The sequence below is a fragment of the Python bivittatus genome, unplaced genomic scaffold (genome assembly GCF_059951505.1).
Source record: "Python bivittatus isolate LINGU-HERP-01145 unplaced genomic scaffold, Pbiv_v1 ctg000700_np1212, whole genome shotgun sequence".
NCBI classification, from domain to species: domain Eukaryota; kingdom Metazoa; phylum Chordata; class Lepidosauria; order Squamata; family Pythonidae; genus Python; species Python bivittatus.
In genome coordinates, this window is record NW_028277098.1 from 45,258,894 (window position 1) to 45,280,103 (window position 21,210).

Below are 21,210 nucleotides of genomic sequence, written 5' to 3' on the forward strand. Positions count from 1 at the left end.
TCCAACACTAGAGCTCTGCTCTAAATCAATTCCACAAAACAGAATGTAAAAGGTTTGATTGCCCACACTGAAATCTATCACGTAAAACTAATTTTTAGTGGCTTCAACACAGAGAGTACAATAGTTTTGAGAAAACTTCTCTACCTTTAGGAATGAACTGGAAGGGAAATTTCTATAAGGTTAGACTTTTCACCATAGTTTTGTAGTGATGTGAACATCCCACCAAGTACTAGTTCTTATTTCTAAGTTTAAGATATCAGACCTGTATCTCGGGATATGAAGCTGAAAAACATAATTACTTGCTTTATGTAACACCAGAAATTCCAGACTTGCTCCCTTGGAAAGAAGGGTGCATATATCCCCATTTTTTTTCCTCCATAAGGATTCATCCATATTTAGATAGATATTCAGAAACAGGTACGTTGTTTAGATGTCAAGCAAACTGACAACTGAGATTCTGTTTGCCTTGGTGATGCTTTGCTATACTCTAGTTATAGCTTAACAATACATGCATGAATATAATAACTATGTAAACAAAACACTTAGGGGAGTGTGACTTGTTATGCTTGACAGGTTCAGCTTGCTTGGCAGGTAAATCCAGGCCTCACTGGTAGCAGTCAGGAAATAGGCATGAAATAATAGGAAGCCTTTATCATCACCTAAAAGATGTATAATAACTTTGCAAGATAATCAAGTTCACTTAACAAGGGAGAACTTCATCAATACACCAAGACAAATACAGAAGAATGTCAGTGTAATTGAAAACCACAGGTAATATAATCTGTATCACCCAGATACAGTTTATACTACCTATGGTATTATACTAGAAGCATGCTACTTATACTTGTCCTCGGTGAAGCAAACCAGAAAAAAATTGTTTAGAGTGGTTTGAGATCATAGCCATAATTACAAAAGCCCTTAAGGGCATCTCTCTCTCTTGTTTTTCTGCATATCAGAGACACTTTTAATGCAATAGGTAAATTAGTTAAGCCACATATATACATCCAGATCAATTTAGGTAATCCACATTTATTTTCCCATTTATTGGATTTATTTTTAAATAGATGCATGTAGGGCTAGGATACAAAACAATGTCAGCACATTCCTGTACAAAATAAGCTCCACAGAAATCAGCAGGACTCATTTTATCCAGCTAAAGGTATTTTCCTGCTATCACCAGGGAAAGGCTAGAGGACAGAAAAAAAAAGGTTTATATGTCTCTTTCCAATGTCAGTGACAAGCTATTTTCTTTATGGTGAGTTCTTCATGAACGCACACATACACACACCCACACAAACACACATATATGAAGGAGAGATTTACAATGGAAGGCTTCTAATGAAAAAGGGCAATCAGTCTAAATAATATAATGGACCATGAGAACCACTATTGTTTAGTTTGTTAATGGCCGTAAGACTCTACTCCTCAGTGGGACTTCTGAATAATTATGCACAAGTTTGCACAATAATCCTGGATATTAGGATTACTAATACAAGAACACTGTGGCATAATATAAGTCCTGTAATGAGTCATTTATTGATTAGGCAGCTTTCAAATCCAATAAATAATTTGGGAAGTGAGAGGTATTAGGCTGAAGCATATCTAGAGTTGCACTGTTACAGGGCTGTCTGCAGTGCTGCTCATAGGCTTCAAAATAGTGCAACAGGGTGAGCAAAGCCACACCCCTTTTTAAAATGACCACAGTGCATGTTAAAAAGGGGTTGGCTTGGATTGCCTAGTCACATCTGAAGTTTTGAAGCCAGTAGATGTAGCTGTGGACATCCCTCTTTACCTTGTACTTTCTCTACTATATAAAAGCAAATTATATCATTATTTAATGATACATTGCTCCAATCAACATTGACAATAATTAAGCTAGACAATATCCAGAATATAAAGGTAGATTTTATGTTACTCCATGCATATGGAGAATCATTTTTTATGATTTTATCATATGCTCCATAGGTGAAATCTTAATTGAAAAATAAGCTGTGGGCTTGAATCATGATTCATACTAAGCTCTTCTGGCATTTTTTTTCCCTTTTTCCTATTTCTCTATCTTTCTTCAGTCTTAAGTGCTATCTGCCCATGCTTGAGTTGCAGAAAACTATACCAGCATGAAATTTGCTGCTCTCATTGCTGAGCCCTATTCTGTTCAACTGCCTCCGTTTCAACACATGCTGTCCTGATTATGCAAATACAGTGCTTGATAGACAAAGCAATTGGTTGAATCTTCCAGCTTTACTGCCCTCTTTGGTCAATACATCTGCAATCATGGCACCGCAGCAGGAATAAGGTGAATCTGACTGCAAGAGTCTGTGTACTGCTAGGTTCCTTCTTTTGACCTTCCTACTCTGTGTTAACCCAAACTGAAAACAAACAAAGCAAAAACCAAATCAGAGTCATAAAGGGAGCAGAGTCACAGGCAGCCTTTTTATTTAGATTTCTTTCCCTTTCATTAAGGATATTAATTTAGCCATCTCTGCAAGTTCCATCATCTTCATCAACCATTCCTCCATTGTGGGTAGTGCCGAGCCTTCCACTTATGAGCATATAATAGTCTCGCTGCAGTTGTCATATATAAAAACAAAAGTTCCATGACTTTTTTCTAGTTGCCTATCCATGTACTTTAACCTTTAAAATCTTCTGAATTAATGCACATATTTGTACCCAAAATATTTTGGCTTTTTTACATCTCCACCAAACATGATAAAATGTCCTTTCATGTTTTTCACATTTCCAGCAAAAATTCAAAATACCTTTATATGTACTTGACAATTTCTCTGGTGACAAATACCAATGATACATCATTTTATAAAAATTCTATTTAAGGCTAGAGCATAATGTAAATTTTAATCCTTTCAACCACTTATTTTCCCATTGATCCATTTGTATATTCTAGCCAAAGTTTTAGCCCATTTTATCATACATTCTTTCACTTGCTCTTCCTGTCTCATATTTCAGCAAAAGTTTATAATTTTAGCAATAGCACGTTCATCATTAGTACATAATTCTATTTCAAACTCAGCCTTACTTTGTTAAAAACCATAAAATCTTTTATCCACTTTAAACCTTTCTGATAATTGTACATAAGAAAACCATTGACAAGTATACCCTTCTGTAGTCAAATCTTCTCTTGATTTCATTTTATAACCCCCTTGAAAGAATTCTAGTACATTATGAGAAGTTAACTATTTATGTTATCATTTCTCATCTATAAAATGCTTCTTGTGCTGAAAGCCACAGAGGTGTTTTCAGGCAGAACCTAAATTTATATTTATTCCATACTCTAAGGATGGCTCGTCTAACATAATGATTTCTGAATTAACCTTAGCTTTGTCATACCACAGATATCCATGTCATCCCAATCTCAAATCGTGTTCTCCTAACTCCAATAGCCTTCTGTTTCTTAATAACCCCCACTGTTTCACCCAAACTAAACAACAGGCAGCAAAGTATAATTTCAAATCTGGTAGACCCAATCCTCCTCTTTGTTTTGCAACTTGTTGTACCTTATATTTGATTCCCGGGGGGGGGGGGTTCCCCTGCCATACAAATTTAGATATATCCTTCTGTCATTGTTTAAATGATACATCAGTTGTCAAAACAGGTATTGTCTGAAACAAAAATAACGTTCTAGGTAAAACATTCATCTTAATCACAGAGATTCTATCCAATAGTTACAATTGCAGTTTGTCCCACCTTAACCCTGTATCTTTTAAAACTTAATTTCATGTCTTAACATAGTTATTTTGAAATAACATATAATTCATATTTGCCATAGTTACACCCAAGTAGTTTACCTTCTTCTCAATCTTAAAACTTGTTTTATTCATCAGTTGTTTGATCTTCTATCTTCATGTTTTTTGTTAATATCTTTGTCTTCTGTTTATTAATCTTGAAACCTGCTAAGAGCCCAAATTCATTTAATTTACTATTAAAAATTCAATTCCCTTTAAGGGGTCTGCCTAAACCAAAACTAAGTCATCTGCAAAAGCTGTTAACTTGTATGACTCTTTTTTTAATCTTTATGCCTACAATCTTCTCATCTTGCCTTATATCTCAATTCAATATTTCAAGGACTAAAATAAACAAAAGAGGAGGCAGTGAGCAACCTTGTCTTGTTCCTTTTTGTATCTCACATGGTTTAGTTAAATCTCCATTAACAATTATTTGTGCTGCCTGTGAAATATAAATCAATTTCACCCATTTTATAAAATTCTCTCCAAAATGTTTACAAAATTCTCTCCATTAATTAGAGGAAAGACAATAGCCACATTTATGGCTGACTGGAAACCCTTTATAGACTTTTTGCATGAAACAGAAAAAAATGCAGTTTAACAACATTTAATTTTTTTCTCTTTCAGATTCCTCTGTGTTTTGTTCACAGGTAATGTGGGGAACATTGGTCCTGCCACTCCATTATTTCAGCCTTGTGCTAAACCAGTAAGGGCCATAGAATTAAGGTGCTTACAGTACTGCTAGTTGAGCAGTCTAGCACTGTTATACAGTTCTTATAGACTACTGGCACAGTGATGAGGTGAGCAGCTCATTAAGGAGGCAACAGCAGAATGGCAGCAGATGAAGCTGACCAGAGATAAGGGGGCCTGCATGATATGAAATGGCCAGTAAGCACCTCTATGACCCCACATGCTACTGGGACTTGACTATATCAACTCAGTGGGCAGCAAAACTTCGCAGTTGTCATTGGATGCTAATGACTTATAAAGGGACAAATACTACTTTAACATCTGTACAGCCAAGGACAATTTAAACCTGTCTCAATCATAGGCTAAGAATGAGATAAAAATAACATCATGGTACTATAGCAGAAAGAAGTTATTGCCAAAAAATGTTTATACCATGGTTAAGTGGGGACACAGCCACAGTTTAATATTAAAGCTACTTCAAATCAATCCTTTATTATGGTCATAGACCAGCATAGCTACTTCAAATCTGATTTGAATTTGCCTTCTGAGAACTGCCACAGAATTAAGTTTTGTTATCAGTTGAAACATAAAAGCCATACTAGGCATGCATGTTTGAGCTGAAGGAGTTGCTGACACATACAAACTTCAGATATACACTTTTTTTTAACCTCTGGTACTGGACTTAAATAGAAAAGGTAAATAGAAGTAGAAAAAATCTTCTATACAGAGTTGGTCTGATTTAAATTAAGGGGTGAGCAATCCTTGGGCTATGACCAAGTGAGGCTCTCCAGAGCTCACACTGCTGAAACTTAGAGGTAAACCCTATTATTACAGAGATGCTATTTATTAATAAAAAACAAACAAGCATGTAAGTCTTTAAAAACTTAACCTAAATAAACCAAAAGAAACTCCACCCATCACAAAGCTCACATTACAACCCCAGACCTGTCCATTTGTGTGACCTCACTGTGTCATGGCCCTGCCTACTGCAATTCATGTTGTTGTTTTTTTAAATGCAGCTTCCAGACATGAAAAACTTAACCATCCTGCTATACAGTACCTTCATTCTTTCTCATTAGGCAGGTCTCATCTGTGCCCTTTTCAAATGTGGTCTCATTCAATTCTCTACTTTACTTGGATTCTATACTCATTGACTTTTGCTACTATTTAAGTGATCTAAAGTTTTACATTTTATTCGAACTCAAAACTTCAGGCCAATGTAGGATCATTTCAAATTTTTAAGTAATCATTCTCCCAAGGTATTGCTGCTAAGTTATTTTTTTTCATTATCCTCAGTTTCCGCAGCAAAGTTCTTAAGAAGGCTTGCCATCATTTCATTGCAAGCTGACATTCTACAACTTTCTATTAGTACAGACATAGCCAACTTGAGCTTTACAGATGTTTTCAATTTAAATGTAATTACCATTAACAGTATGGTAGTAGTTATTCCAAACATTTGAAGAGCATCAGGTTGCTTTCTCTTGTATTGCATTTCATAACCAATGCACTGTAGATCTGAATGCCTCCCTCAATATGAAATTAAGTAGTCCACCTTTAATCATAGGTAATGGATGCCAATCATTTATAATATCTGGAACAATACTGATAACCATTGGCTTAGCATGATCAATAGAAGCAATAGTTCATTTACAGCAATGGGCTTACCCTAGCTTTCTCCCAACAGCGAACTGCAGAAAACTGGCATTTTTATAGTTACTAGATTTGGGGGCAAATTGCTGGATGGCCAGTAGATGGCAGTAAATGTTTCCAGGTTTTTCATTTTCTCTTTCTGGCCACCTAGTGGTTGGCCAGATGTTTGCAGCTCTGTTCTAGTTGGAATTGTTGCTTCACCATATCCCAGATAAGGCTGCTGTTTAAAAGCCGCACAATGTGTGCAAATTCAGCAGATCGATTTGCCATTGGTTGCATCTCTAGGCTCTAGCTGACAATTGACCCTATAAATCCACCCAGAATAAAGACCTACCTTACAGCATTCAGTATATTCAGTATATTATTAACCTTCACCCACGTCTTCTTAGCTTTTTTTTTAATAGTTTTTAATTTTTTAAAAATAATAATAATGATAATTGCTTTAGGTATTTATTAACTGTTGTTACAGCCTTGTTGTATGTATTTATTAACTGTTGTTACAGCCTGGTTGTACGCTGCCCAGTCACTTGTTTTGTGTGATGGGCAGCTATATAAATTTAATAAATAAATAAATGAACAAATACATTTAATTAAGCGATTGGTGAGTAGATTTAACTTATACCCAAGAGACCCCTATTTTACTTACTTTGAGATAATCCCCACTGAATTTGTAAGCTATGTTTACTTGGAGGTAAATTCCACTGTGTGCATAACAACCACCCTCTTAAGGAACAGGATCGCGGCCCTTCCTTCCGAGAGATATGCAATATTTGGAGTAACCGCAATCATTCGGTCCCCTTCCAAGGCTCCCTCTGCCGAGGAGGACCTGTTAACACCGCGGCGTGGGGCAGACAACCCAAACGGCCAAAGCAAGCGCATTTACGACAGTTTCATAAAAGCCAGGCACCGTCCCTCCTTTCCGTGTCTCCCATGCCTCATTCAAGAGCCGGTACAGTATTTGCTGAAGGACCTTTGCAGCCCCGCCATCCGCACCCTTTCTTCTTTCCACAGAAAAAGGCTGGGGGGAACCCCCCCTCCGCTCCTTCTCTTCTCTGCACCCCTTCCGCCCCCGAATCGGCCCTCTTACATAATAGCCCGATGCGCTTCCCTGCCTCCCTCCCTCCGCTCCCTCTTTTTCCTGGCTTCATCGGTGGCCAGCATTTGACAGGAGGGCCAGTCACGTGGCAGCCGGAAAGCGTCTCTTTGCGACCTCAATGACAGGCAAAATGTGCGACAGCCGCTTGCAAGGCAAGGAGGAAGCTGGTTTAGAGCGTCTTCGCCTTGTTTAAAGGCAGGGTTGGTTGCTGCCTTGCACTCTTCAGATTCCAGTTCCCTTCTCCGCCCCTCTAGTGGTCGGGACAGCGGGTTTGGGGAGAGGGAAAGCATTCCGGGAGCAGACTGAGGGATTGACCTAAGTTTGGAGTTTAGATGAGATCGTAGTCTCCTTTCTCTTACCCCCCACCCCCCCACTCCCTTGAGCCCCGTTCTTGCCAGCAGCAGCCTCCAGGTGTACAGTTCAGGCAGGAGGAGGGGACGCTCCCGGCTGCATTGGCGTCCAACATGGATAGAGAAATGATACTGGCTGATTTTCAGGTAAATTTCAAATTCCACCACTGCCATATTCTAACCATGATCTCTTTCCCTCCCTCCTTTTTCCCCCTTCCTTCCTGTTTCCCTTTCTCCCGGCTTCTCTGCTTTATGTTCTTTTGTGGAAGGACTTAAGCTCTGGAATTGGCGAGCCCTGCTCCGATACTGTAGTAGAGCAACCACGACAATAATAAAGCTTAAGACTGTTTATTCTTTGTATCCGATAATCCAAGAGACAAGAATAATCGAAGAAACAAGAATAATGCTAATGAAAGAAGCTATTTCGCTTGGCAGTAATGTACCTACCTTTGTCCTCACAAAGAGATGAAAGAACAAGACAATGCCAGAGGCAGAGTTTTTTTTTTTTAAATACCTAAAAAGATTTCTGTCTTTCATATATCTGGTTCATTTTGACTGTCTGCAAACTTCTATAATTAATTCCACTAGAGAGAAAATAAAATACTAAGATGATAAAAAGACCTGCCTACATTCCAAGGGCTCATATCTACTGTGATAAACAAAAGATGTTAAAAGAAAGGGTTTGGATGGAAGGTTAGAAAAGAACTTTGGTGCCTTTTGCACTTAACCCCCCCCCCTCACCTTTATCTAATATTTATCTTAATATATAGAATGTATTTTTCTGTTTGGTGGTATATTTTATGGTAATGTGCTATAATTCTCCCATAATTTTAGCTCTTCAAGCAATAATCAGCAACTTGTTATGGAATCACTACTGGGATTTAAATATATAGAAAGCAGCTTTTTGAATTTCAACTTCCACCATTTCCAGCAGCATGGCCAATGGCAAAGAATAATAGGAGCTGTAGTCTAAAACATATGGAGAACATTGGGTTGTTTGCCCTGTCTTACAGCATGCTTCTGTGTAAGAACTGGGATTCTTTATGGGTTTCTATGTAATATTTATAAATCAGTTGGGAAATAAGTCTCTCTGAATTCAGTAGCTTTGAATTCCATGAATGTGTGTACAAAATTTCAGGCTTAATATCATTTGTATATGGCTTTTATAAATATTTTGACCATAGCTTATATGAATAATTTTAGTTCTAGGGTCTTCATCCTTTTTGAATTATTGGACATATTTGGAATTTTCAGAAAATACCATTGGTATCACAAATGGCTGTGTATCCATTTCGCAGAAAGTACCTATTTCATAGAAAGGCAAACTGATTACAGTATGTAAAGAAAACTTCAGTGCAAACTAAATAATAATTTTAAACCCACAGTTCTGTCTTTCAGGGTTATTCCTCGAGTTCTCTTAGTCTGTGCTCTCACACATGATCCACCCCCCAACACATACAGAGACTCTATTCCTTTTCCTTTAGGCTGCCTCACTAACCATCTAACTCCTCCCTTTGCCCTCTGTTGCTCATATAATGTTAACCTTTGTTTTCCCACTTCCTTTTCTTACTATTAACTCCAGTTCTTCTTGAAATCATTTCCATCTCTTCATTTATTATCATCTGCAAGCTCACCCCTTCTTTATGTAATCAGTGGCAGTGAGGTTACTTGTTTCTTTTTTTATTTTTCCATTCTCTGGCAGTTGAAAATGGAGTACTGGACTCCAGGATCTTCATTTACTAATAACATATCTTGGGTCCATCAAGACCTACAGGCAGATTGGGAGATAAATATGGAAGGTAATTGGAGTCTGATGTTTCTCTTGAAAGAATGTCTGGAGATCTGAGAAAAAAATTAAGAATAAAGTAAATCATATGCACCAGCAAAGCATATTATAGGCACAGGTGGAAGTGTCCACAGGTGCACATTGCCTGGTTCTGTTTTAAGTTAATAATGATGTCACAATTTGTTAATATTTGCTTCTAGTTGATCTTTTTAAATTACTTCTATTTTGCTATGTGCAAATGAAATCATATTTAATAGACCTCAAGCTGATTTAAAGAAGATGGGTGAAATATATCATACAATAGTATGTAGAAGGTTGTACTCATAGATGTATTTCCTAACACATAAAAGAACCTGCATAAATCACATGCTATGTGGAATATATTTAGGACCAGGAGCTGCCCTGTGAAGGTCAGATACAACATCACTGAAATTTTAACAAAATGTTAACATCAAATTCCTTTTCTTAGCTGTGTGGCAAACATTATTACAATCACAGGAAATTTTATGTGTAGTAATATACTGATCCCTTTCTTTTTGATCAGGAGCCTGCTAATTATATTGAGCAATATTAAGAGTTTTGCTGAACTTACTCAACTCTTTATGAACAGGAACATTTTGATCTTGTTCTGCTATGTTTGGCTTTAACTTTTATACCTTACTTTTGTGGCATATTTTAATAGAAGTGTATTTGCTTGTTTGTATAGAATCTTGTGTGTCAAGAATTAAAAACTTATGGATATAAGTGCTGACAATAATTGAAGTAGGTGCTTTATAAAAGACAAAAATTCTACCTGTTTTCAGTCTGTAAAAGAGAGACATTAAAGTTGCTAAGGGGTAATCTATGATACTGTGTGTTTTGGATCAGGCTGTAGGTAATGTATCCCAAGCAAATGAAGTTTGTGATATCTTATTAATTTTTACTGATTTTTATCAGATTTAAATATGACTTAAGATCAAAAGATGAATTCAATAGCATGCTTGCATCAGCAGAAGAAAACAGTTCCCTCTCTGGGGCAGATTTACAAATGCTCTTCTAGTAGACATCTAATAGGGCAGCATTGGATTCAACTGTATTGCTAATAATTTTTGATTGTCTGAATTTTAGGAGTTCAGAATTGTTGAGATCTTAGGTCAATTATGATTTATCACTGAATAGTATTATATGTATGATTAGGTCGCAATCCTATGGACATGAATCTGAAGAGTACTATATATATATGATTAGGTCACAATCCTATAAACGTGCATCTGGGCCTAAAACTCATTGATCATTGTACTTTTTAGTAAGAATGCATTGGATTGATCTGTTGTTCATTTCAATCTCTGTTAATTATTTTATGTAATTTCCTTGAAGAAATATTTTGCTGATCATCAGAACACATTCAGATACGTCAGCATTCCTATGTTCTGAAGCTAAGAATTAATGATTTTTAAAAAGTCATTTATACTAAAGTCCTTTAAAGTTTAAAGTTTAAAGTTACTTAGATGTAACTCTTATTGATATTCATGTACATGTAACGGATTACAACTTTTTTGAGTAAGTTACAGTTCTATATGCATGGTTTCCTGGGAGTAATTACCATTGAATTCAGAAAGTTTTATTTTTTAATGAACCTATTTTGCACTGCTAAAGACTTTAGTAGGAATTGAACCCAGTCTTGTATGCTTTAGTGCATTGTTCCATTACTTGCCCACGGCAATATTTAATTGGAATATCAGTATTGTACTTCCATTCGTTTTGGTTTTACAACTTCTAGGATTAACATCTGTTTGATTATCACGTGGCTTATATAGCAGCACTTTGCAGTGGTTTTCAGGATGTTTCATGCCTTTTATGTAAAGTTCTGTTTTTAGAACTATTTAGTTCTGATAGAGAGTTTCAAATTATCTTGTGAGTAATACTTCTCCTATATGACCTTTATTTATAGGAAAACATTGTTTTTCCAATATATAAATCTCAAGCGAATAAGAAAGAATTAAGTGAAAATATTTTTTCTTTCAAGATATTCCTTTCTGGAATATGTTTTCTGTTTTGTTTCTGCATGATGTCATTAAGGTCTACCCTTTAGGTTGCATCCTCAGAAGACTTAGTGGAGCTGTATTCATGCTAGAGGAAAAATCATGCTTTCATACCTTTTTAGGAAGATGCTTCTTTTCCAAAATTGGATGCATTTTTATTTGTAACTTTAATAAAAACCGAACGTTTTTTAAATCGCAGGTTTACCAACGCATACAATAAAAGTCCTTTGATATCCTTTCCCCCCCCCCCCAAACATGGTATCTAAAGAGTCGATCACATCTAAAGCAATGAGCCTTTTTATTACAGAGTATGAATCGGAAATGATTTCTGTTTATTAAAATACCTCTGTAACTGGCAGATTTGAGAGTTTGGGAGAAATAAGATTACGATCTATATGAGGCTTAGTAAAATTCTATCTGGGCATTTGAGATAAAATATTTTTAGGTACCCATATTAGAGAGCAGACTGTATTTTTCCTTTAGCATACATTTAGATCCTGAATTTGATTACATCTTGGTTTTGTCTCCCTATATGTTTTGGTGATATGTTGCCTGAATCATAACCTTACATGTATGACCTGTTGAATTGAAACATCAGACTGGAATGACCATCGATGTTATTATTTCATTGAAGCCAGTATGTAGTCAGGTCTTTGTTAATGTCTCTGTGCTTTCCCACTTAATTCAAGGTTATTCATAATCTCATCTCTCTGTTGTGCTGGAAATTCACATATATCTTTGCTTTTTTTTTTTTTTTTTTGCTATTATTATTTTAAAGCAGTACAATCTTGTGAAAGGATTAAGTAATCAATAGATTGTTTTAACAGTTAGCAAGGCATTTTTAGAGCTAATGTCAAACATTTTTAGTGAATCAGTGACACTGTGATATATGTGATGTTTTACATGAAAACAAATACTAAGGTAAAGTTATTTTAAAAGGGATTACATCTAGTAGCATTTTACACCTTGTAATGGCATGTCTGAGGAGGATTGAAAACTCCTTTCTCAGAAGCACACCCTGTTCCTGTCTCCTGCCTTTGTGTACTGCTTGGTAGTTACAGTTGTCACCATCTATCTTCCAGGGGATACCTCACTTGGTGTTCTCTCCCAACCCTGGTTTGTTTTAGAGAGGGCTGCAAGTATCTGTGGTGCCTTACTGGCAATTAAAAGGTAAAATGTGAAACAAAGGAAATAATTTCTGTAGTTTCAGCTCCTGACCATTTGGTATCTAAGCATATCACTTCAAGTAGTCCTCGACTTACAACCACAGTAGGGACTGGAAACTTTGTTGTTAAGCAGTACAGTCGTTAAGTGAGGCATCACGTGACTGCACCCGATTTTACAACATTTTTTGCGGTGGTCATTAAGTGAATCGTGCTCATTAAGCACATCACACAGTTGTTAAGCGAATCATGCAGTTCCCCATTGATATTGCTTCTTGGAAGCCAGCTGGAAAGGTCACAAATGGCGATCACGTGACCCTGGGGCACTGTAACTGTCGTAAATACATGCTGGTTGCCAAATGCCTGAATTTTGATCATGCTGCAGTGGTCGTAAGTGCAAGGACCAGTCGTAAATAACTTTTTTCAGCGCCAACGTAACTTCAAACAGTTGCTAAATGAATGGCTGTAAGTTGGGGACTAGCTGTAGAGATATCAGTACTTCTTCCCTCTTCTGCTTGGGAGCTAGACCAATCTCACAAGAGATAAATATAATCAAATTTTGTTAAAAAGGAAGATATTAAATATAGTCAGTCTTGGGACAGATAAACAATAAACCTGTTCCAATGAGGAATAGCAACTTAAAAGAGAATTACAAAACAAAAACAATGCTCTAGTTAGACCACAAGATGTTACTGGTTGGCTACAAATGGCTCTTTTTCAGCTGGAACCTCAGAAGAAATCCCAATAATAAGACAATTCCAGTTACAAGAGGGTTCTTGTATAACTTCATGCAAACAGCTTGAAAGGATAGGTGCAGGCTAGGATTAATTTCCCAGTTGTGAAATTTATATAGAGAAAAAAAGATAATTACTCCTACAAAGAAAACAGATTAGCACAAAGTCCTAGCTTCACATTTTTATCCGTTCCTATAGAAGAAGAATCCTTTAGAAACAGATTTTCCCACTGTTCCAGTTTACCTGGACTTCTCAGTTTCTTGGAGATGGTAGCAATTTACCTGAGACTATTTGGGAAGACTGGCTAGTAACTTCTGCCTCATTTTAAAAGGACTCTCAATTTTCCTATTTCTAGGAAGGAGGGAGAAGTTGGGGTATATCTTTTTGCTTGAGAAAAAGAATATCTCTTCCTTGTGGTTGTTTATCAGGGATGTCTGAGCATCTGTGAAAGTCTCAGTCAGTTGACTAGCAACATGGCTACTATATTTTGTTCAGTGAGACTTGAAACAGTTTCAGAGCTGTTATTCCTTTTTTATAGCATGTTCTCAGTGTTAAATGCCACTTTTAAACTGCAAGACCTTAAAAGTGCATTTTCGTGAATTGTACTAATAAAATTAATGCCCTAATATGGATTTGGAATTTTCTTTTTGCCAACATGGGTATCTCTGCTTTTCATGTGATCTTTTCTTAATATGTATTATTGAAACACCTTCTTAAGAACCACAGCTGTGAAACAGCACACAGTAAAAGAAAAGCTCTGTAATATTTAACATGCATTTTCAGTATATAATAGCAACACGTCTTGGCAGTTTAAGATGCTAAATATGATGGGTATACAATATTATATTTTACATATATTTTACCTACTATAAATAGAAATTCTTTTTATTGCAGACAAATACAAGATATCTAGTCTTATACACTGGAAAGTAAGAAAGGTGACATTTTTTAGTTTCTTAATCCAGTTTGTTGCAAGAAACTAGGTGGCTTTGATGACATAAAGTTTTCTTTAACCATGGCAGGTCCATTTTTGGAGATATATAGCATGGCCATAGCAATTTATATTTTGGGAACCTCCTGATTGCTCTAATATGGGAATGAGGATGAGGGTTTAATCTGGACCATTAACCAGATTATCTCCTCTCCATCCCCAGTGATCTGGGTAACATAAGAGATGGGGCTCCCAATGAAAGTCCTTGTCACTTAGGCCAATGTCTAGTCTCCTCAGTTCTTTCTGTATGGAGAATAATCACACCAACTTTTCCAGTGTGCAACAAGAGTGAACCATGCAGGAAGAGATAGAAAGACAATATTTCTGCCTCTACAGTATTTGTATGGAGTGGCTTTCTCCATACAAGGGAAAGTGGGGGTGATTGTTCTTTTTCCTCTGGTATAATGAGATAGCATAGCATTTTTGGAGTTAGGTTGGAGGAAAAGGGCAGGGCCTCTCTCTGTGCCTTTACTGGCTGTAATACATGCTGTATTATGGAGGTTTCCCCACTCCTGTTATAATAGCTAATAGCAGTTAAATGGTAGACCCATAACACATTAATTGAATTAAAAGTACGGAGTTTGCATAGTAGGATCGTAACAAGTGCTGTTAATCAATTGTCATCATTTCAGTTTTAAGAGAACTTTTCTCCCTTTTAAATAATAATGCCAAGGCAATCAGGTGATTATCATGTGGACAAAAAACTTTAAGTCATTACAGTATCACCAAGTTCTGTTTCCTAGCATCATGAATGGGACAGATGATGCATCCTGAAGACTTTTCCTCCTCTAGTAATTACTTGACTGCCTCTTTTACTTGGCTGTTGTTGGCTTTGGTTTGTTTGGTTTTTTTGGTGGCCTTTATAATATTTTTTTATTTGATACTTGCATCAGATATCAGGTACCAAGTATTTAATGATGTCATTGCAGTTTGCTGGGGACACTGCTGCTGCCAGCCCAGAATACCTGTGCCCAGAACATATATTTTCTAGGTCTGTGTCTGGACTTAACACATATGTTCTAGGTCTAGATTGAACACTTGTGTTTTAGTGCAGGCATAGGCCATTTGAATTTTAATTGAATTGAAAAATGTTTTGCTTGTTGATTTCAGGCTTACTGTATTATCTTTGAAAATTAATACTAATAAGGGATTTTTAGAGGTAATTCAGATCAATTCATAATGTTCATATGTACCTGTTGTTGGAATGTTGATGTAATTAGATTATCAGATATGGGCTGCAAAAAATCTGGACAACCATTAGAAGCAGCAGAGATTAACAAAAAAACCCTAATTCTTTGCTGCCTTCTAATGGCCATCCACATTTTTGCGGCCTTATACGGTACCCTTCAGAAGTGTTTTCTACAGTTTTAAGTGTGAACCCATTTCTATTGCTGGTCTCAAGAAAAAATGGAGAAGTATTTTGAGAACCAAGCAAGTAATTTGAACAAAAATAAATCAGAAGATAACAGGTAGTCGGTGTTCACCTAGTAATCATAAATGATAATAAACTTTTACTCCTCTGTTTTTTTAGGAGGGCAGCAGTGCAGGTTTTGCTGTGGCGCTCAACTTTTTCTCTCTCTGAATCTGCAGCACATCTGCTTAGGGCCCTGAAAAGAACTCTACATTTATTTTGTTCTATACAACCCAATTAAGTTCTCTACTGAAGGACTTTATCCTTTTTAAATTGGTGGATGTAATATATACCTCTCACTTAGCTCCAGTTTTGTTTTATGTATACGTAATTATTCCTAAATCAATTAGTTAGAAGCTAAATATTACATATGAGAGAGTGATTTTGGCATTTTGATTTAAGAATTACGACTTATAGGTGGGAAGATCTGGCTATCTCAGGCTATGTTCCTGTAATAGTAATGTCTTTTCTTACAGTGTGTGAGCTGTCTTTCATCTTACTTGTGTTCAGAAGTTTAAATGTTGATCCTGATTTTGTAACGAATCTTTGTCTTGCTTTTTTGGTGCAACAGACTAGCACAGATATTCTTCTAGAATATGTAGGTATATAGGTATTTAGGGCAATAGATTACAGAAAGGATTGCTTTATAGCTGTGGAGGAGTGTAACCAGACCCTTACTTCTTCAATATTTTATCAAGTGTTTGTTTACTTTGTTGAAAACATTAGACTTTGCTTTAACAAGAATGCCATACTTCTTTTCCTTTGCAGATTTGTTAACTCTGCAGGAATACTAAAGTTAATCTGGACAGTTGAGGAGCTCCTCCCCCTTTTCAGATAACTTGCTTTCCTCTAAATTTATTAGGCTGGATCCAGGCTGGCTATTATGTGAGTGGAAGGGATTATTCTATGAACAGAACTGACTGAATTCTAGCAAACAAATTGTGCTGCAGATAGCACATTTTTTTCTTGTGAAGTCATGCTGATATATTCACAGTGAACATAGGTTGTTAAGAAAGTAGACAATGCTACTTCAAGGATGAGTAAGGAAATATATTATCTATTGCATTTAAAAATACTAATTTCTCCAACTACTCTCTTAAATCATTAATTTAACTATTTAGCAGTACAATTTCCTAGTGTGTTGAACGGAAAAAAATATTTTCCATTTTCTTCTTTGGCAATGGATGCCAGAACATCAAGAGACATTTGATAACAGTATTTCCAATCCTCAGCAGAGTTTGAAAGTTTTCTTCTCTTTCTTTCTTGTCAACATGTATGCCAGAGTATCATGAAAGATTATTTCAGAATGAGGGGTAGGGGAGACTATTTTCCTACATGAGATACTTCGCATATTGGAGAAAGATTAATGTACAGGTAGCCCTTGACTTATGACCATTCATTTAATGACTCTTTGAAGTTACGACAGTGCTGAAAAGTGACTTATGACCAATCCTCGCACTTATAATTGTTGCAGTGTCCCCATGGTCACTGGATCAAAATTTGGGTGCTTGGCAACTGGCAAATATTTACAATGGTTGCAATGTCCTGGAGTCACATGATTACCATTTGTGACCTTCCCAAGGGGCTTCTGACAAGCAAAGTCAATGGGGGAAGCCAGATTCACTTAACGTCCATGTGTTTTGCTTAACAACCATGGCAAAAAGGTAGTAAAATCAGGCGTGACTTACTTAACGACCACCTCACTTAGCAATGGAAGTTCCAGTCCCAATTGTGGTTGTAAGTCGAGGACTACCTGTAATGCCTGCCAGCTAATATTAGAATGTATGGCTTTACCTTGTCCATTGAGAAGGTTCTCCTGCTCTTTCCCTCACCTGCAATATATCACTAATATATGAAGTTGATATCACTGATGAAGTTCTGGTGGATGCTCTACAGTGACTTCTTGTATTATATCATGACATCTAGAATTAAGACATTTTTGCTCTGTCTTGCACAATATGCCAGTAATTATAATGGCAGTTCAGAGGGTAAACTAATGACAAAATACTATGGTACCCAGCTTCAGATATAAGCTTTTAGAAGCGTGACTGTAGGATTTTTAAAAAATGACTGTTTTGAATACATTTTAAGAATGCCCACTGAATAATAAATACATTAATTCAAAGCAATTTTGCTTCTTTGTAAAATATTTTTGCCTTGCTGCTTCAAAGAGACATGCATATGGAGAGCATCAGCTCAGTATGGTTCTTGGTTTTTATATAACTAGCTTCTGTTTCTTCTTGCTTTCTTATGGAAAAGTTGCAGTTGGTAGTTAGAAATCCTTGCAAACAAGAATATAAATATTGAGCATAAGCAGCACCCTTAAATAAGTCTTCATGAAGATTTGTTGATAATGAAAACCAGCTGAAGATTAATTAACATCTGTTTTTCTGGCATTGAGGAGTAGTTTAAATTCTTCACAGAAGAAATATAAGTTGTTGGAAAGACCTGAAAAATATAATGCCTTTATAAATGCAGAAGGAGCAGATGACAATGGGGAAATACAATAAAAATCATGACGTGATTTTGAGGCTGTAGTCCTCTTATTTACCTAAAAATAAGCATAATACAACTTGCTGATATATAAATATGTATAGGCTTGCAGTACCTTCTCTATGTTTTGATGAGATAAAATTTGGGCCCAGTTTAGTATTTCTGTAGGGGCTCCATAAATGCACATAATTGGTCAGAACAATTGTGCAGCAATTGGACATATTTTAATCCTATTCCTACCATCACTTTGGCCTCCTTTCTAATGTATTTAATAGGGGTAGTTTTTCAGTACTACTTTCCTAAAATTGACAGTTTTTTCTTTTGAATTATATAAACAAGAAAGAAGCAGCAGAAAAAGTATAAAAATAGAATCAGGTAAATTTACAAGATGAAGCTATTATTTTTCCATATTTGTAAGTAATTAAAGATAGCTGAATATCTTTGATTCCAAGAATCACTATTAAACTCTACGCAGAATACAAATATCAGGAATAACAAGTAATATAGATCATACAGTAAAATTATGAAATTATAAATTGTGATGAATTTTTTTAATTAAAAATTTACTTTTTCCTCCAAAGAGGAAAAAGAAAAAATATATTAAAAATATAAAAGTAAAGATCACAAAACATTATTGAAAACCAGTTATTTTTAAATTATTCTCTTCCCTCCTCTTATACTCCAGCTATTTATTGCAATCAATATATTAGGCAATGTTTCTGATTTCCATTTGAATTCTTTCTTCTATCTCAAATTTTCTTTTCCATTAGAAACTATACTCTAAATGTCTAAGTTTGCCTTGTTATGCAATATATGATATATAAATTCTTGCTTGAATTTGGTTAAACTTCTATAGTGTATGTATGCTATTAATTTTGTTGTTGCTGTGTATTCTCCAAGTTTGATTTCTCAGTCTAATGTCATTGGCAAAGCATCTCTTTTCAAATGTTGTGACAGCTTTGTCCTTCCAGCTGTCAACATGTATCTTAATAAATTATGATGTTTCTTGTTTATATGTTCTGAAACAAATCCTAGATAAAATATTTGAGGCTTCAGTTCAAGTTTTAATTTTTTTGAATAATACAATGTATTTCTTTCCAATACTTTCAAGATTTTTTTTATAATCACCATACGATAGCACATTCCTTCTTTATTATAACATTTCCAACATTTTTATTATATAAATTGACTATTTTTGAAATGATTGAAGGACTTATGTACCATCTATATAACATTTTGTACCAATTTCCCTTTAGGTTATAACTTGATGTGAATGTTATTTATTTTTTTCTATAATATCTCCCATTGTTATTGGGAGATATTATGGTTATTGCTTCTTTAAAATTTTGTATCTACTTTATCATACAAAGTGTGACTTGTTCTGTCTTCCTATCATATTTTAATAACAGTTTGTACATGGTCTTGATTCTGTATGAGTTCTTCAAATTCTGTCACCTTTCTTAAAATGCTTCCTTCTTTTCCAAGATCACTTTCTATTCTTCTGGCAGTTTATAAATACATCAACCATTGGGGATTCCTACCCTCATTTTAAAATTCTCACTGTGATTTTAATCTCTTTCTGGAATCTGAATGTACCAAATCTGCACATGTAATTACACTTTTCTTGCTGTAACTATTCCCAAAATAGGTTGAAGGTTAGGCTACTGGTGAGACCTTACAAAGAATAAGAGAGAGACTGGACCTCCTTATTGCCTTTACTTATTGAAAAACTTGCAGAAAGTGCTCCATTAGCTGTGATCTTTGCCATTTGCCTCTGGTATATACCTTCTACCCAAATTTTGAACTCCTTCTCCAGGAGTTATTTTATTTAATACTGCTAGTAAAAGTGGCCATTCCAAGTTATCAAAGGCTTTTCTGCATCTGGAAAATTATAGCCAATATTTTGCTTGTTATTAATGCATTCTAGTGTATTTATTACGAATCTGCTATTTTCCTTCATTTTCCTCTTGGGAATGTAACCTGTTTGATCTGTATGCATTATGTCTGGGACGTATTTTCTTAAACTTTCAGATAATATTGTGATAAGCATTTTGTAATCAACATTCATTAAGGAAATTGATCTATAAGACTGAGATTTCTTCAGACCATTCCCTTTTTTATGAATCAGGGTTATATATGAACCTTCCCATGTTTGTGATATTGCCTCTGTTTGATTTCATGCACTGTTTTGTCAATGGTTCCAACAATTCTTCTTTCAGTTCTTTATAATATTGTGCTGTCAGCCCATCTGAACTAGGCGCCTTTCTGATTTTAATTTTTTAAATTGCTTCTTTAGTTTCTTGAATAGTTATGGATTTACTTAATATTTGTGTTCATTACATTCTTTAAATATTAGATTTTTGCTGTATTTATTCAGACCTGTTTTGTTGATATTAGACTTAGAATATAGTTTCTTAAAAAATTCTGCAAGTTCATCCATAATTTCCAGTATCGTATATTACAGTTTGTTTCCTTTCTTTATTGCTGATATTTATTTTATTTATTTTTCAAATTTATATATGCCACCCATCTGTAGGCAGTGTTACAGATAAAAAAACTATAAAATCCTAGAAAAAATATGTAAGTTAAAAACTACAAAAGGTTAAAAATAAGCTAAAAAGTTAAAATTACAGTGCAAATTGAAAAGGTGGAGAAAGCATCCTCAGGCTACCAGCCATCCCCAGTGCTGCGAACCCCCGTTGGATCACCATGCAAGTCGGCAGAGCCAGGTCTTAACGCCCTTTCAGAAGGCCAACAGAGTAGGGGGCCAATCTCACCTCAGGGTGCAAGAGAGTGGGAGCAACAGCAGAAAAGGCTCTCCTCTTGGACCCTGCCAATCAAAACTCTCTAGGCGATGGGGTCCATAATATACCCTTCCTGCTGCACTGGGTGGGATGAATCAATGTAATGGGAATGAGACGTCCTCAAGTCACCTGGGGCTATGCCATAAAGGGCTTTAAAGGTCATAACCAACACTTTGAATTGGACCTGGAAACAGACTGGCATCCAATGCAGCTCGCGCAGCAGAAGTGTTACATGCACAGTCCTAGAGGCGCCCATAACTGCCTGTGCTGCTGCATTGTCC

General features: G+C 35.8%; 1 protein-coding gene and 1 long non-coding RNA gene across 4 annotated transcripts in view; one reads left to right on the top strand and one right to left on the bottom strand.

Moving 5' to 3' along the window:
* Positions 1–1,042: 1,042 nt before the first annotated feature.
* LOC148214189 (uncharacterized) lies at positions 1,043–7,217 on the bottom strand. Of its 3 annotated transcripts, none has more exons than XR_015793478.1 (4): positions 6,727–7,217; positions 3,804–3,908; positions 3,513–3,617; positions 1,043–2,369 (listed from the first exon to the last, which is right to left on the bottom strand). It is a non-coding gene; the product is annotated as an uncharacterized LOC148214189 (long non-coding RNA). The 3 variants fall into 3 exon arrangements; XR_015793477.1 differs by lacking the exon at positions 1,043–2,369 and adding an exon at positions 2,398–2,565 and having other exon boundaries at positions 6,727–7,209; XR_015793476.1 differs by lacking the exon at positions 1,043–2,369 and having other exon boundaries at positions 2,398–3,617; positions 6,727–7,208.
* Positions 7,218–7,326: 109 nt separating this feature from the next.
* Positions 7,327–21,210, top strand: part of FAF1 (Fas associated factor 1) — a 212,948-nt gene continuing 199,064 nt past the window's right edge. The window contains exon 1 of the mRNA XM_088128543.1: positions 7,327–7,673. Within this exon, the coding sequence (XP_087984669.1) occupies positions 7,641–7,673 (33 nt within the window). The 5' untranslated portion in view covers positions 7,327–7,640. The remainder of the gene's footprint in view (positions 7,674–21,210) is intronic.